The sequence below is a fragment of the Columba livia genome, chromosome 6 (genome assembly GCF_036013475.1).
Source record: "Columba livia isolate bColLiv1 breed racing homer chromosome 6, bColLiv1.pat.W.v2, whole genome shotgun sequence".
In the NCBI taxonomy this organism is placed as follows: Eukaryota; Metazoa; Chordata; class Aves; order Columbiformes; family Columbidae; genus Columba; species Columba livia.
The window spans coordinates 14,532,501-14,545,751 of record NC_088607.1 but is presented as its reverse complement, the minus strand read 5'-3'; the positions used below and the strand labels follow the sequence as shown (position 1 = coordinate 14,545,751).

Here is a 13,251-nt window from a genome sequence, read left to right as displayed (position 1 = left end):
GTCCCATGAGGTCAGATAGGGTAGGATGCAGAAAATGAGGGATGGGAAAACAGGAGGAAAGAAAGAGAGAGAGAAAGAAAGAGAGAGAGAAAGAAAGAGAGAGAGAAAGAGAAAGAGAGAAAGAAAGAGAAGTGAGAGGTAGGAAGGAGCATCCTCACAGCACTCAAAGTCTGAAAAGATCACAGCCAAACTCTGTCTTCACAACGTGGTGCTGCTTTCGCAAAAGGTGGAAATATTAGTTTTTAATTGTTTTCTTACTGCAGTTGTTAGAAGGGGAGGAGGAAGGGGGATCACCTTCAAAAAAAGAAATACAAATAACTGCTTTAACAGGAAACTTTTGCTGCTGTAATTTATTGAAAGGCAAAATGAGCTCCGATTACATTATCCTCCCGCATTGTGCCGGGAACGCGTACTTCGGATATTGCGCTATAATCCAATGACTGCTCCTGAATTATTAACACCAAGTTGTTATTAGAAGTTGCCTGGCTTATTTCTGCCATTCTCCCCCCCCTGCCTTTTATTAAGTTTCAATTGATTCCCCACACCTCCTCCTGCCCCCCAAAAATGAGCCCTCGCCTCCCCGCTCCTTCATAGCTGCCACAAACGCTACTTGCATTTGGCAGCCTGGTGAATTATTCACGTGTGCCGGGAGCAGCAGAGATATTACAGGTCTCGGAGGAGGCGGCACGGCTCGGCTGTCACAGTCCCGGGTGGCTGTGTCATTACCCCTCCCCAACAAAGTTTTGTCGGGCCCCAAGTCCAGAGCAAAGTTTTGGGGCAGTGGGGCATCCTGCATTCAGCCCCTCTGCCGCTCCTGTCCCGGTTGAAGAGAAGGAGCCCCCGGGCCCGGGCCGAGGTGGGAGTCACCCCCGGGCTCGACACCCCCAGCCCAGCCCCAGAGGGCACAGAGGTGACAGTGAACCCCACTACTGTGCGTTATTTCCAGCCGCCTCCGGGCGCAGCTGCGCGGCCTGAGTGCTGCCTGCCCCCCGCCTCCCTCGCGCCCGTTCCCGCAGTCTCAGGGAAAGATCGCAGAGCCCCGGTCCCCCCCGTCTAGGTTCTCCCCTGGAGCCGGGGAGGGCTGGAGAAGAGGCTGTGGCTGCCCCCCGCCCCGAAACGAGAAGTGACCCACGGGATAGTCAGGGTCCGAACAGAGGGTTGAGTCTGCGCTCATCCCCACCCACCCCGCGGCCCAGCCTTGCCTCTCCCGGGATTGGGACAGGGCAGGGAGGGCCGGAGAGTTGCTAAATCCCTGCTGCGCACAGAGCCTGGCACGGCCGGGAGGCCTCAAATGCCCCCGGTCCTCTCCGTCTCACATCCCTGCCCTCCAGAGGGGGCCTGCAGATTGCATTTATCGAAGTTGGGTTTGTTTGTTTGTTTGTTTGGATTGTTGTTGTTTGTTTTTTCTTTTTAAATTAAAGTAATAAAAACCAAGTTTTTGCCTTGCCTGAATCTGGGACATGCACGTTCCGGCTGTTGTTCCCGATGAGACAGCGTCCAATTTGGTTTCTTGGACTAGAAGTTAAAATACTGGAGTTTAAAACAATAAAAATAAAAGAATAAAAAAAAGCACATGCTCATATTTGCCTTTTCCTCACAGGAACCCCTGCGGCGGTTGCAGGAGGACCCTGTCCCCGGGAGGGGACCCAGCAGCACAGACCAGCTCTCCTAGCTTCCCCGGGAGCACCCGAAAAAACGTCGGATGTGGTGGCTTGAGAGGGGACGTCGTGGCCCCCGACATTTGGGATGAGGACATCCCCGCGGTACTCCTCCGCCGTGGGAAACTCTTCCCACAGTCCCGTGCCAGGCGATGAGAGGGCCGGAAAAGTGGACTCCTTGTCCTCGATAGTTACTTTTAATTTGCGCTTTGCACCAGCTTGCAGGGGGCCGGGCTCCCCAATTTTCCTTGCACCCCGCCTGGGAGTATACCCGCTTACATCGGCCGAGGGGCTCGCTCAAATTTAAGTTCATTCCTCTCTCCTGGCCCTACGGCAGGGTGGCGGAGGAGGTCCGGGCACCGCCGTGTCCGGCTTCACTCCGAGGGGGATTTTGGAGGGAAACACATCGGCCTCGGGGGTGGGCAGGGGCTGCCTGGACTCTGCAGCTTTGCCTGTCCCGAAGCCGTTGGGTGACCCCGGGAGTTCGTTTGCAAACGAAAAAGTCCCATGGAAAGACTGGAAGACGGGCACTGCGCAGCCTGCCCGCTCGGGGAAGGCTGCTCCCCGCTCACCCGCTTTTGTCCGGGGCTCTAAGGGGGTGGATTTTGTCCCTGTCTGGCCTTGCACTAGTCCCATCCCCGCTGCCGGAGCCCCCCGAGGGTACGGCGGCTTTTTCGCTTTTCCCTACCGGGGAAAGGACGGGACTTCGCGGGGACTCCGCGCTCCAGTCGGACCGGGAGCGCTGCCCCTGGCCCCGGCTCCACGGGAGGGTGCGGGCACTTGGGTCAGATTTATTTTTGGTGCAGCTAAGTTTTTCCCCCGCAGGGAGCTGGTTGCGAGGGGAGGAAGGAACGGGCGATAGCTGTGAAACGACCTCCAGAGACGTGCTCAGCCGGGGAATTTCTCCCCAGTCCAGCAGTGTCCCCCGACCCCCTCAACACACCCTTCGCAGCAGAGCCAGGAGCCGGCGGGCGCCCAGCTCGGGGTGGTTGTTTTCCAAGGGGAGCAACGACGAACAGTGCCCGGCGGTGTCAGGGAGAGGGGACACCTGTGGGTACGTTTTAGCAGCAGTTTTGCAAGAGAGGGCTGGGACACGGACCTCGGAGTCCGCCACGTCTCTCTTTTCTCTGGGCTCCACGGCGGATCCCACCGGGCTCTCTCCGCCTCTCGGCACTCGCAGCCTCGAACTTGGAGAGTGCTTGAAAACAAAAATAACAGTTATTTCCTATGTTCCCGGCTCGCCACCCCGGCCCCGTGCGGGATGCTGTGCCAGGACCCTGCGCTCGCTGTCAGCTAGAGGGCACGGAGTTTGCTCCTCTCCGCGCTGCTAACAGGGAGCTGCAACATGTTTACACCACTTAAACTAAGCAGACATAACTGGGAGCCATGCACGGCTCAGCTATGCCGGGAAAGGAGGTGTCATTTGTACGCAGTTACTTTGGTGATCAACACTTGAATGATTTATGCCGCCTGCTTTAATTATATTCCTGTGACATTTTCCTGGACAAACGTGGGCCGCGCACAGCCAAAGGCGGGCAGCCCCGGCAGTGCCTGCCGTGCCCGGGACGGTTCCCGGGGGAGAGCAGCCACGCAGACACCCCAAAATACAGCTCTCGGGGCGGCGAAGGAAGACGCCTCCGAAAATGCCACTCGTAGCCAGAGGGATTTTTTTGTTGCCCCCTGAGTATTTTCAGATTCAGCAGTGCTTTTCTGCTCTGCAGAGAAGGAAAGGCCGCTGCTTTATTCGCTTTTCCTCCCAGGTGAAAGGCAGGGACCTGGAGCGACACCTCGACGGCTCCGGGTGATCCCCTCATCCATCCCCGGGTACGGCGAGGGGCCGCCCTTCCCTCCAGCCCTACTCCCCTCCCTGCATCGCGGCCGGGTCCCGACCCAAACTTTTCCTTCCTGCATCAGAAGAGGATCAGTACCGCGTTCCCGTCAGAGGGGCTAGATCTGGCAGAAGCGGGGGCGGGGAGCGGGTTTTAAGCGCTTCGGATGAGGGTGTTTTTCCTCAAACGACCCCAAAGCTGGGAGACACGACCCGCAACTGCCTCCCGGCGGGACGGGCAGGAGAAGAGCCCGGCGGGATGAAAGATTCCGTGGTGGCGGCCTGAGAAGGTCCTGGCTGCCTCTGGTGCTTTCTTGCTCCCTGGGGCCCTCTGAGAACGGGGAGATGCGATGGGACTTTGCCGCGGGACCCCGAGGGTCCCTAATTCTGGGTTGGATGCGTAGTTGGATGCTGAATAAATAAATACATTTCGAAGGGTGCAGAGGGGGAATGCTGAGGTCTTCCCCTAAGCCAGGGCGAGGGCAACCCAGACTGCCCCTTCTCTGAATTTTGTCCACCCCCGGAAGGTAGAGAGGGAGTCGTCTACTGGGAGAGAGTTGCAGCGTTTGCAAAGGTAAAGTGAATGCAGGGAAAACAAAACCAAATCCACCAAAGGCGCCACCGAGCAGCCGAGGGCACAGCGGAGAGGGGTCGATCGGACCCCGCCGGGACAGCCATAGAGCGCCGGGGCTGCTCGGGGGGAACGGGACTTGCCCCCTTCCCTCTCAGCCATCACCTTTCTCAGTGAGGTACTATTTGGGGAGACCCTAGGGACAAAGGTAGGCGGCAGGCCTGAAGCCAGGGCGGTGGGCTCCTGCAAAGCATGAACTCGGCTATCCCCTGACAGCAGCGCTCAAGGCAAACGTAAAAGAGTCTCCCTGTGCAGAAGAACCTGTCCTGAGTCTGCTGCCAGCCCCCCCGGGCTCTACCCCTACTGGGGAGGCAAAAAAGAAGCGGGGTGCATCTAAAGTCCTGTTTCCTGCATAGGCAAGAAAGGGGAGTGCGGACTGGGAGGACAGCAGGGGATCCTGAATGGTTTGCACGACTTCGCTGTGGCTGGCACAGTTTTGCCCCTGCCCTGAGCGGAACGGGATGAGCTCGGGCTGGGGGCGCAAGTCGCGCCCCGGTTCTCTGCCCTGTGCCGCGAGTACAGCGGTCGGGATACAGCCTGGAGCCGGCGGAGTCTCGGTGCATCCCAAATGCCCACCAGCCCGCCCGAACGAGGAACAAGATTACTTTGGTTTTTTTTGTGTGTTGTGGGGTGTTTGTGTGTGTGTGTGTTTGTTGTTTTGTTTTTTGGTTTTGTTTTTTTTTTTTGGGTGGTGGTGATGGTTTGGTTTGTGTTTTGTTGTTGTTGTTTTTGGTCTTATTTCTGTAATTATAACACCAGCATCCCCGGCTGAGTTCTCAATAAAACCCGGATCTTGACATAAAACGCCACGCTGGAAAATAATGCGAGGGGACACAAGGGAGAGGAGGAAAGTCTCTAATTGGTTAAAATATGTTTAAATCACTTCATAAAACCCAAGCAAAGCGAAGCAAATAATCCACCTAGCAAAGCAAAGAAGCCGGGCGATTTAGAATCAGTGTAATTCGCTCCCCCCCAACCCACTCCCTCCCACCTCCTCGCAGTATTTGATATGATGAATAACCCAATATAGGCCTTTAAAAATAGGTCACTGCATAAAGAGACTCCCAGAGAGCTATAAAAAATGGGAAGAGGGCGCTTTAAGGAGAGGAGCCATTTGCTTCTTTTGTGCTTGTTTGTTACCTAGCGGCCTGGGAGCTGCCAGCCGCCCTCCTCCTGCCCGTCAAGGTGAGCAGGGAAAGTTAGGGCCGGCCCCGGGTTTTCCTCCTGCCCCACCGCCCCGCTATGCGCCCGGCGGTCGCCCCGTCCAGCCCCGGCCCGGCCCGGGAGCTGCGTCCCGGCCGCCCCGCGGGGAGCTCGGGAGTGCTCCCGCGCAGGGTGGGGGCCAGGCAGTTCACCCCCTGCTCTGGGCTTTGTCTTCGGCGCTGCGGAGCGACGAGACCGAAGCGGGCTGGTGGCCCGGGTAAAATTATAATGAGGGGTTCTGGCTGCCACAGACGGCGGCACCGGCCCGGGCTCCGTTTGCCCCGAGCATCGGGGGCACAGCAAGCCCCGCCGCCGCTACCCCTCTCCAAAGCCACCCGCGGGCTCGCAGCAAAAGGCCTCGGGCTGGAAACCGGCCCATTCCGGCCCCGACAGGGAGCTTTGCTGTGCGCTGGAACCCGGCCGCTGCCTGCTCCTTCTCCTCGCGCTGCCCCCGGTCGTGATCACCCACCACCCCCGGCCCCAACCAAGCCGAAGAAGCCGCCGACATCCCGGCAGCGATTCCGGCCCGCGCCCCGCCGCGCAGCCCGTCCGCGGGTACCCCCGGCACCGACACTCTTCCAGGGGGGCCCTACCCCGCCGCCGAGCTACCTGCGCCCCGGCCCGCGCAGCCCGCTCCGACACAGGGCATTGGGAAAAAGGAGCACGACAAATTCGACGGAAGCCTTCGGTTTTTATTGGAAAAGAAATGTTTGCCTTACCTGGAACCAGGCTCTCCCCTTCTTCCCCTCATTAAAAAATCAAACGGCTCTGGGTAGAGCCGAAGAAAGACATTTTAAATAAACTAGTAGTCGAAATTAACAGGAGGGAGAAATAGAAGGAAAAAAAATATCGAGGGTGGGGGAAAAAATAATATACCGCCGGATATTTTTCGTTTTGTTTTGTTTTCGCTTATTATTATTTTTCACTATACTGTATTATCCTGATGCAATAAAGGCTGGTTTGTAATGTAATTTAAAAATATATATGTCCAAACAAATAGCAGGGCCAGAATATGACAAGTGCATACAGCATTATAATTCAACTGGGCTCCACCTCCATACCGCCTCCTAATTAATGGGTCTCCGAACTTGCAAAAGCCTGCATTGGACAGAGAGAGAGAGAGAGAGCGAGCGAGAGAGAGAGAGAGAGAGAGAGGGCGAAAAGTGTCATTGAAGATAATTGATTACCTCCCAATCAACAATAACTTGTTAGCAATAGTCAATTACCCCGTCTCTTCTCGCCTCTTCCCCCTGGTCCGAGGTCTCGGTGTAAGGGCTGCTCTCCCCCTCTCCGAAGTCGTCTTTTTAAATTTTTTTCCTTTTTGTTTTCTTTTTTAAAATTATTGAGGGGGGAAGTATTCGCTTTTGGGGTAGGGGGGGAGGGCAGGGAAAGTGCTGCGATTTGGGGTGTTTCTTAAAATAGCAGCTGGGAAGAGGAAGAGAGAGGAGAGGAGAGAGCGAGCAAGCAGAGAGTGAGAAAAGAGAGGGGGGGGGTGAAAAATCCCCGATCCAAAACCCTGGGACAAGAGGTGCAGCAGGACCACCTCTCGGCGAGGGACCGACGGCAGCTCCGCTCCGGCCACAGCCCGCCGCCCGACGTGGCTCTCCCTGGGAGGACCCGGGGCTCCTTCGCCGGAGTTGGAGGTGGGCTTCAACTTTTGCTCGCTGTCTCCGCCGCCGTCACCCCGCGGTCCCGCCGGGGGCTTCTCCCCGCGGCAGAGCATCCCCGTCGCGGGTGGGGAAGGCAGCCCCGAGCGGCCCGGCCCCACCATGACTTCCAAAGAAGAACCCAAGCCCTCTTCGGGGGAAGAACGGCGGCGGAGCCCCTTGGATCACCTCCCACCGCCGGCCAACTCCAACAAGCCACTCACTCCCTTCAGCATCGAGGACATCCTCAACAAGCCCTCGGTGCGAAGAAGTTACACCCTCTGCGGAACGGCCCACCTCCTCTCTGCCTCCGAGAAGCACCCCCCGGCCGGGTTGCCCCTCTCCGGCCGGGCGCTGCTCTCCCAAACCTCACCCCTCTGTGCCCTGGAAGAGCTGGCCAGCAAGACCTTCAAGGGACTGGAAGTCAGCGTGCTGCAAGCGGCCGAAGGTAAGCCCCTCTCAGAGCGGGGGGATCCTCCCGCGGGTGGGTGCCCCGCTCCTCCCCACGGACTGTTTTTCCTTTCTCCTCCCTCCCCCCACATCTCCCGGGGTGTCTCACGGGGTGGGATAAGGGGTCCCGGGGCGGCCGGTACCCGGTGACATCCTCCCTCGGCGGCCCTCAGGGTGTGGGACCGACGGCTCTGCCCCGTTCCACCCCGACAGCGACGGGGCAGGGGCGTGGGTTCTGGGGCCTCGGGTGGGGGGGACATGGGGAAAGTGGCGACAATCTGGCGGCTCGTCGGCAGGCAGGGACGGGATGACGATCTTCGGGCAGCGGCAAACGCCGAAGAAGCGTCGAAAGTCGCGGACGGCCTTCACCAACCACCAGATCTACGAGCTGGAGAAGCGGTTCCTCTACCAAAAATACCTGTCACCGGCGGACCGGGACCAGATCGCCCAGCAGCTGGGTCTCACCAACGCCCAGGTCATCACCTGGTTCCAGAACCGCCGCGCCAAGCTCAAGCGAGACCTGGAGGAGATGAAGGCCGACGTGGAATCAGCCAAAAAGCTGGGCCCCAACCCCGCCGTGGACATCGTGGCCTTGGCCGAGCTGGAGCCCAGCGCCGAGGGAAGGGGCAAGGCGCGCTCCGGTTCCCCTCCGCGGCCCCCCTCCGCCGCCCGGGAGCCCGGCGCCCCGCCGCCGCCCCGCCCCGCCTCGCCACCCACGGAGCGGCCCCGCAGCCGCCGGGACAGCGAGGAGGAGGAGGAGGAGGAGGAGGAGGACGTGGAGATCGACGTGGATGACTGAGGGGCGGCCGGCGGGCCTCCCACACCACCACCCCCTCCCCTCGCCCTGTCCCGTTCAACCCCCCACACCCCGGCAGCTCCAAATTGGCACCCCCGGCCCCCCATCCCGGCCCCGGCAGCGCGGCAAGGCGGCTGCTCCACTCGGTCGGAGCAATAAGCAATAGAAACCCACCACACACACACACTCAAATTAATTTAGAGTAGAATCGGTGTCCCTCCGCCTGTCACATCTTGGAATGGTGCAATTATGGACGGGTTCTGTATAAATATTTAAACGTATATATTGGATTATTTTCCTTCCCCCTTCTTTTTGAGGTTTTGATTTTTTTTTTAATAGCTATCAATGACGATTATTTTGTCTATAAGGGAGACGCATAATCTTGGAATAAACTCGGCTTCCAACACATGTTTGGGTAGGCAGTTGTTTTCAAAGACTTCGGAAACGAACCACTTTATAGGAGATTTAAATTAGGCAACAGCAAAAATCAGCCACTTTTCTTTCCTTGCATGTTTCAGATGTGCACGAAGTAATTTTTCCTTTTAAAAATATTTTTTTCGCAATTTTGGGAACTTGGGGATGGGTTATAATGCAAGTTGAAAAATATATACTTTCTTTTTTTTTTCCTAGAGCATAGAGATTTGTCTCCAATGCAATTTCTGCCTCATTTTACCGATTAAAAGCTATTTTTACCATTTTCTGCTATTGTTGTGCTTTTATTAAAAAGCTGCCTTTCGTATTTTTTATATGAAGGTGGTAACAAAAAAAAAAAAAAAGGAAAATGAAAAAAATCTTAGAATTATTTTTTACTCTTTTTAGAATTTTTGCATGCTACGAAAATAAAAAAGGACAAATCCCAAGAACAATACGTTTAAATATTACACTATAAATTTAAAAAATGTACAGATTTAAATCCTGGTTTTGTTTGAATTGTACAAATTTTAAAAGGCCTGCTATTTAAGTTCCGATAGGGACAATGTCGCTTTATTTACTGTCTCTTAGAATTGTACAGATAGCTCTTTTTTCCGATACAATAAAATCTTTACCATTTTAATAGACTTTTAACGTCCTTCTTTGTGAACAAGAAACCGCTCCGCTGGTCCGAGGTTACGACAGACTTTTTCCCCACAGGAGTCTCCTATCTCAGTTGCATTTAAAGTTACTTTAGCTGCAATACCTGTGAGAAAATGATGCGGAAGGAGCACACGAGCGAGAACTTTATTACTTTTTTAAAAAAATTATTTTAAAAAGGTTAATGCCAGATTGGAGTTTAGCAGAGGGAGAACCGCCGGCTCAATGAGGCAGGAGGTGCGGGGAGCGAGGGGACGCGCGGCAGCGGCAGGAGCGCGGCGGGGCGAGCGGGATCACCGGCACCCCCCGCACCGCTTCCGCCTCCAGCGGGGCATTTCCAGCACGAAATCAGAGAGGAAGGGCGACGAGGGGCAAATAAACGGAATAAAAACATAGTCCGAACGGAGGGAAAGGAGTTATCACCGATTTGGACAAAACGAGTGGTGGGTGTGAGCGGGGGGAGCTGTCCTCCTCCAAAACTCCCGCTTCTGGGCAAAAGTGTTGCCTCTCCGACACTTATAGGGACAGGAGAAGGGAAAAGGTTTCTTTTCTCCCCTTCTTTTTTTCTTTTTTTTTTTTTTTTCCCCTTTCTTTTTCGTCTTTTTTTTTTTTTTTTTTTTTTTTGTTCTCCAAAATTAAGGCTCTGGTGAATGTGTTTTCTCTTGGCAGCGTGACCTGCCTTTGCAGTCGGGCAACGTGTGTTTCTCCCTATTCTTTGCAAAATTTATGTGAGAAAGACAAATCTGGTGTACAGTGGCAGAGCTCGGCAGAGAGGTGTCCAGATAAGACAGGCTTGGTTTGTGGGTAGGATTTTTTTTTTTGGTCCAGTTTCTCCGAGGCTAAATAAATCTTTCTCCTCTTTGAGAATGGATGGGGTTGTAATTTTTAGCGTAAAGCATGAAAACTGGGGACAAATGAGCCCTCTTCTCTGAAGTGACAAGCGACAATGGAGCATATACAGCCTCCTGCGGTTCGCCATGCTGAAACAAGCGTGCCCCTCCGCAGCAGAGAGAAGGCGAGCGCTTGGAGACCATATGGTTTTTGAATTTTCTTCACAATTTCCAGACAATTTGATGGATTAGGTTAACCCTCCCTTCCACTGTTTAACTCCACAACAATAGGAGCAGAGCTGTTCTCCCTTCGTCGGGGCATCTGTGCGCTTCTATTCTTCTCTCTTTCTCTCTTGGTATTTGGAACAAGCCTATGAATTACAATGAAATCTACTTTTCTTTAGTATTATTTGGAAGAGCGCTTGTTTTCCGCCACCTCCTGCCCCCAGCCCGCTATTCCCTCTTTTCTTTTTGTTTGTTTGGTTTTTTTGGGGGGGTGGGAGGGCGTTGGTTTGTTGTTTTGTTTTTTGTTGGTTTGGGTTTTTTTACCTCCGAGTGATAGCTTTGACTTCTGTCCAGATCTCTCAGAAAGCCTTCAATCTTGTCCTTAAGTGTTTTTATGCTAAACAGGCAAATCGTAAATGCTGAAAAACTGTGACATTTATGTGAAGATCTAGTTAAAGGGCTTTATTTGTTTTCTTTATTTGTTCTTTTTCTTTTTTTCCCCCCCATTCCCTATCCTCTTCCCCCTCCTCTTCTGTCCCCTCCCTCCCTCCAGTCTTTTATTCTTTTGTCTTGGAATGGATTTAATGAGGCTGCAAACAGTACAATTCAATATAACCAAGGAAAAAAAAAAAAAAAAAAGGTGACTGAGTGTGTGGAAAATAAGCTGGGAGTTAATTTGGATTTCTGATCTATTGACTTCTGTGTGTGAAGAGAAGAGATGCCGGGTTGCCTTGCACCCGCAGAACTTTACCACACGTGGCTGGGGCGGGTTAGTAAATAAAGCCTCCTCTCGAAGATTTGTAGCGTGTTGTTTTGGCTCGCCCCCGTTACCAAATGGCTGGGATTTTGGTTATTAAATTTGCATACTGAAAAACAAAAGCTTTTAATTTTTTTAGCTTAGAAATGAAACGCTGGGTTCTGCCCCTCATTTCTCATGCATTTTGAAACGCGTCGTTTCTTGGGATTACCTACCTGGGTAGTTTTATTGCTCGGGGTTTGCTCTCCCTCGAATTTTCGAAACGATCCGGAATTGTCCTTTTCTTTGTACCCTTATTTTTAATCTCTTTCCCCTCTCTGCTTTATTTTTGTTTTTTTTTTTTTTTCCCCGCAGCAGAAGTAGGGACGCGGTGACAGCGCGGAATCGTGCCCTTTGGGGCTGACCCAGCCGCAGCCCTTCCCAGCCGGCTCAGAGCTCTGCTGTCGGGGCCGCGCTCCCGGCGATGGGCAGGGCCCGCACGGAACAACTCCTGCCCGTCCTAGACCCCCCAAATTACCTATCCTGTCTCTCAAAACCAGCTGGCCCTGCGGGCTAGGGATCTTCCCCGCCGACCCCGCCGCTGCCGACTGCCCGGCTTTGGGGGCAGTGCTGCCCCGGAGAAGGGGGGGAACTGGGCCGAGGGCCCCCCGGGAGCTGCTTGTCTGGGGCACCCGGGGTAGCGGGCCCCTTGCCTGGCCTTCTCCCTGGCCCCGGTGCTTCCTGAGTGGATTCACAGCGGAGGCAGAGCCGGTTCCGTTTTCCCACCCCCGGGGAAACCCAGGACGTTTCGGAGCTACACGCCCCCGGCCCGGTGCTCCGTGCCTCGGGGACGGACGCGGCGCAAGAAGAGAGACCAGCCTTTCCCAAACGGATCAGACGGAAAAGGCTCCGGATACAAGTGGGGAAGGAGGAATTCCCGACGGGAAAAATAAAGGCGTAAACCGGGGCTAGGAGGGCTGCGAAATCACCCCAGCTATTGGCCCCAGGAGGTGAAAACCCGCAGTTTGGCAAAAGGGTGTCCGGGAGCGTGAGGGGGCTTTGAGGGAGCGGGCCAGAAGCCAGCAGGTTCCCCCGCTGCCTGCTTCGTCGGAGGCCGGGGTGCCGCGGGTACCCCTGTCGGGACGGGCGTGGGCGCTGGGCTCGGGCAGGTGCGGGCAGGCGCAGTGTGGCGGCTGCGCTCCTGTCGCGGGCATGGAGGCCCCCGGGGATCTCAGCCCAGTCCGCACCCCGGCCCACGCCGTTGCCTCCCGGCAGAAACACCATTTCTCAAACGCAGGACCCGGCCCACTCTACCCCATCTTTCATCCCCAAACCCGACACTGCATTGGATTTCGCGTGGAGGTGGGAGGGGGCCATGGGGATGTAGTCTGCTTGGAAATGCTACCCTTTGGGGTGGGTTTTGCGGTTTTGGTTTTTTGTTTGTTTGCTTGTTTGTTTTCTTTTTTTTGTTTGTTTGTTTTTGTTTTTTTTTTTTTTTTCTGAGGGATGGTGGAAGAGATCCGTATTTGATCTTGTTCACTTCACACACGGCTCCCAGACAGAGAATAAAGCCCCCTCCTGAATTATCCAACAGGGCTAAAGCAGGTTGAGTCAGTGAAATTCAGTTCCTTATTTTATGAGGTGTCAGGGCTGATGTCGAATATGGCAACGATAACTAATACTACAGTCTGAGGGACCAGAACGTGGTAATTAATCCCAAAGACTTAAGTGTATTTTAGTTCAGGAGAAAAAAAATCACTAATTCAATCGTCCGGAAAATTGAAGTTTGATGCATGAGTCTCTGCTGAAAGGAAAGGCTTTTTCTTCCCGATTCTGGGGTTGGGGCAGAATCACAGGCTCTCTCCTCTACTCCCCGGGAAGGCCCCGGTACGGGGCCGCTGCCTGCCCGTCTCCGGCCCGGGCGCACCGGGAACCGGCACACTGGGGACCGGCACGCTGAGGGAGCCAAGGGGGACACAGGGAGCTCCCCTCGTCTCTCTGCACCCCCCACCGCACTTCTCGCTCGCCCTCCGCAGCGAGCACGACACATTCGCGGCCACATCGTGATCAACCCCTCATGTCGCGACATGTGCCAAGGCTGTCGGGCAGAGCCGCGTCCCCCGGTCTGAGCCGCGGGGATTCCGCTCCTGGCCCCCCACAGTCCCCCACACCTCCGG

General features: G+C 55.0%; 1 protein-coding gene across 1 annotated transcript; it reads left to right on the top strand.

Annotated features, from left to right (window-relative positions):
• Positions 1–5,185: 5,185 nt before the first annotated feature.
• On the top strand, positions 5,186–9,270 carry LBX1 (ladybird homeobox 1). The gene is made up of 2 exons (XM_065067202.1): positions 5,186–7,414; positions 7,713–9,270. The coding sequence occupies exons 1-2, from the start codon at positions 7,090–7,092 to the stop codon at positions 8,213–8,215; spliced, it is 828 nt and encodes a 275-aa protein (XP_064923274.1). The 5' UTR covers positions 5,186–7,089; the 3' UTR covers positions 8,216–9,270.
• Positions 9,271–13,251: the final 3,981 nt, after the last annotated feature.

Excerpts from the sequence above, each read along its gene's own strand:
- LBX1 (XM_065067202.1), top strand. The coding sequence starts at position 7,090 with ATGACTTCCAAAGAAGAACCCAAGCCCTCTTCGGGGGAAGAACGGCGG. Across the intron at positions 7,415-7,712 it reads CGTGCTGCAAGCGGCCGAAG|GCAGGGACGGGATGACGATC; the intron begins GTAAGCCCCTCT and ends GCTCGTCGGCAG.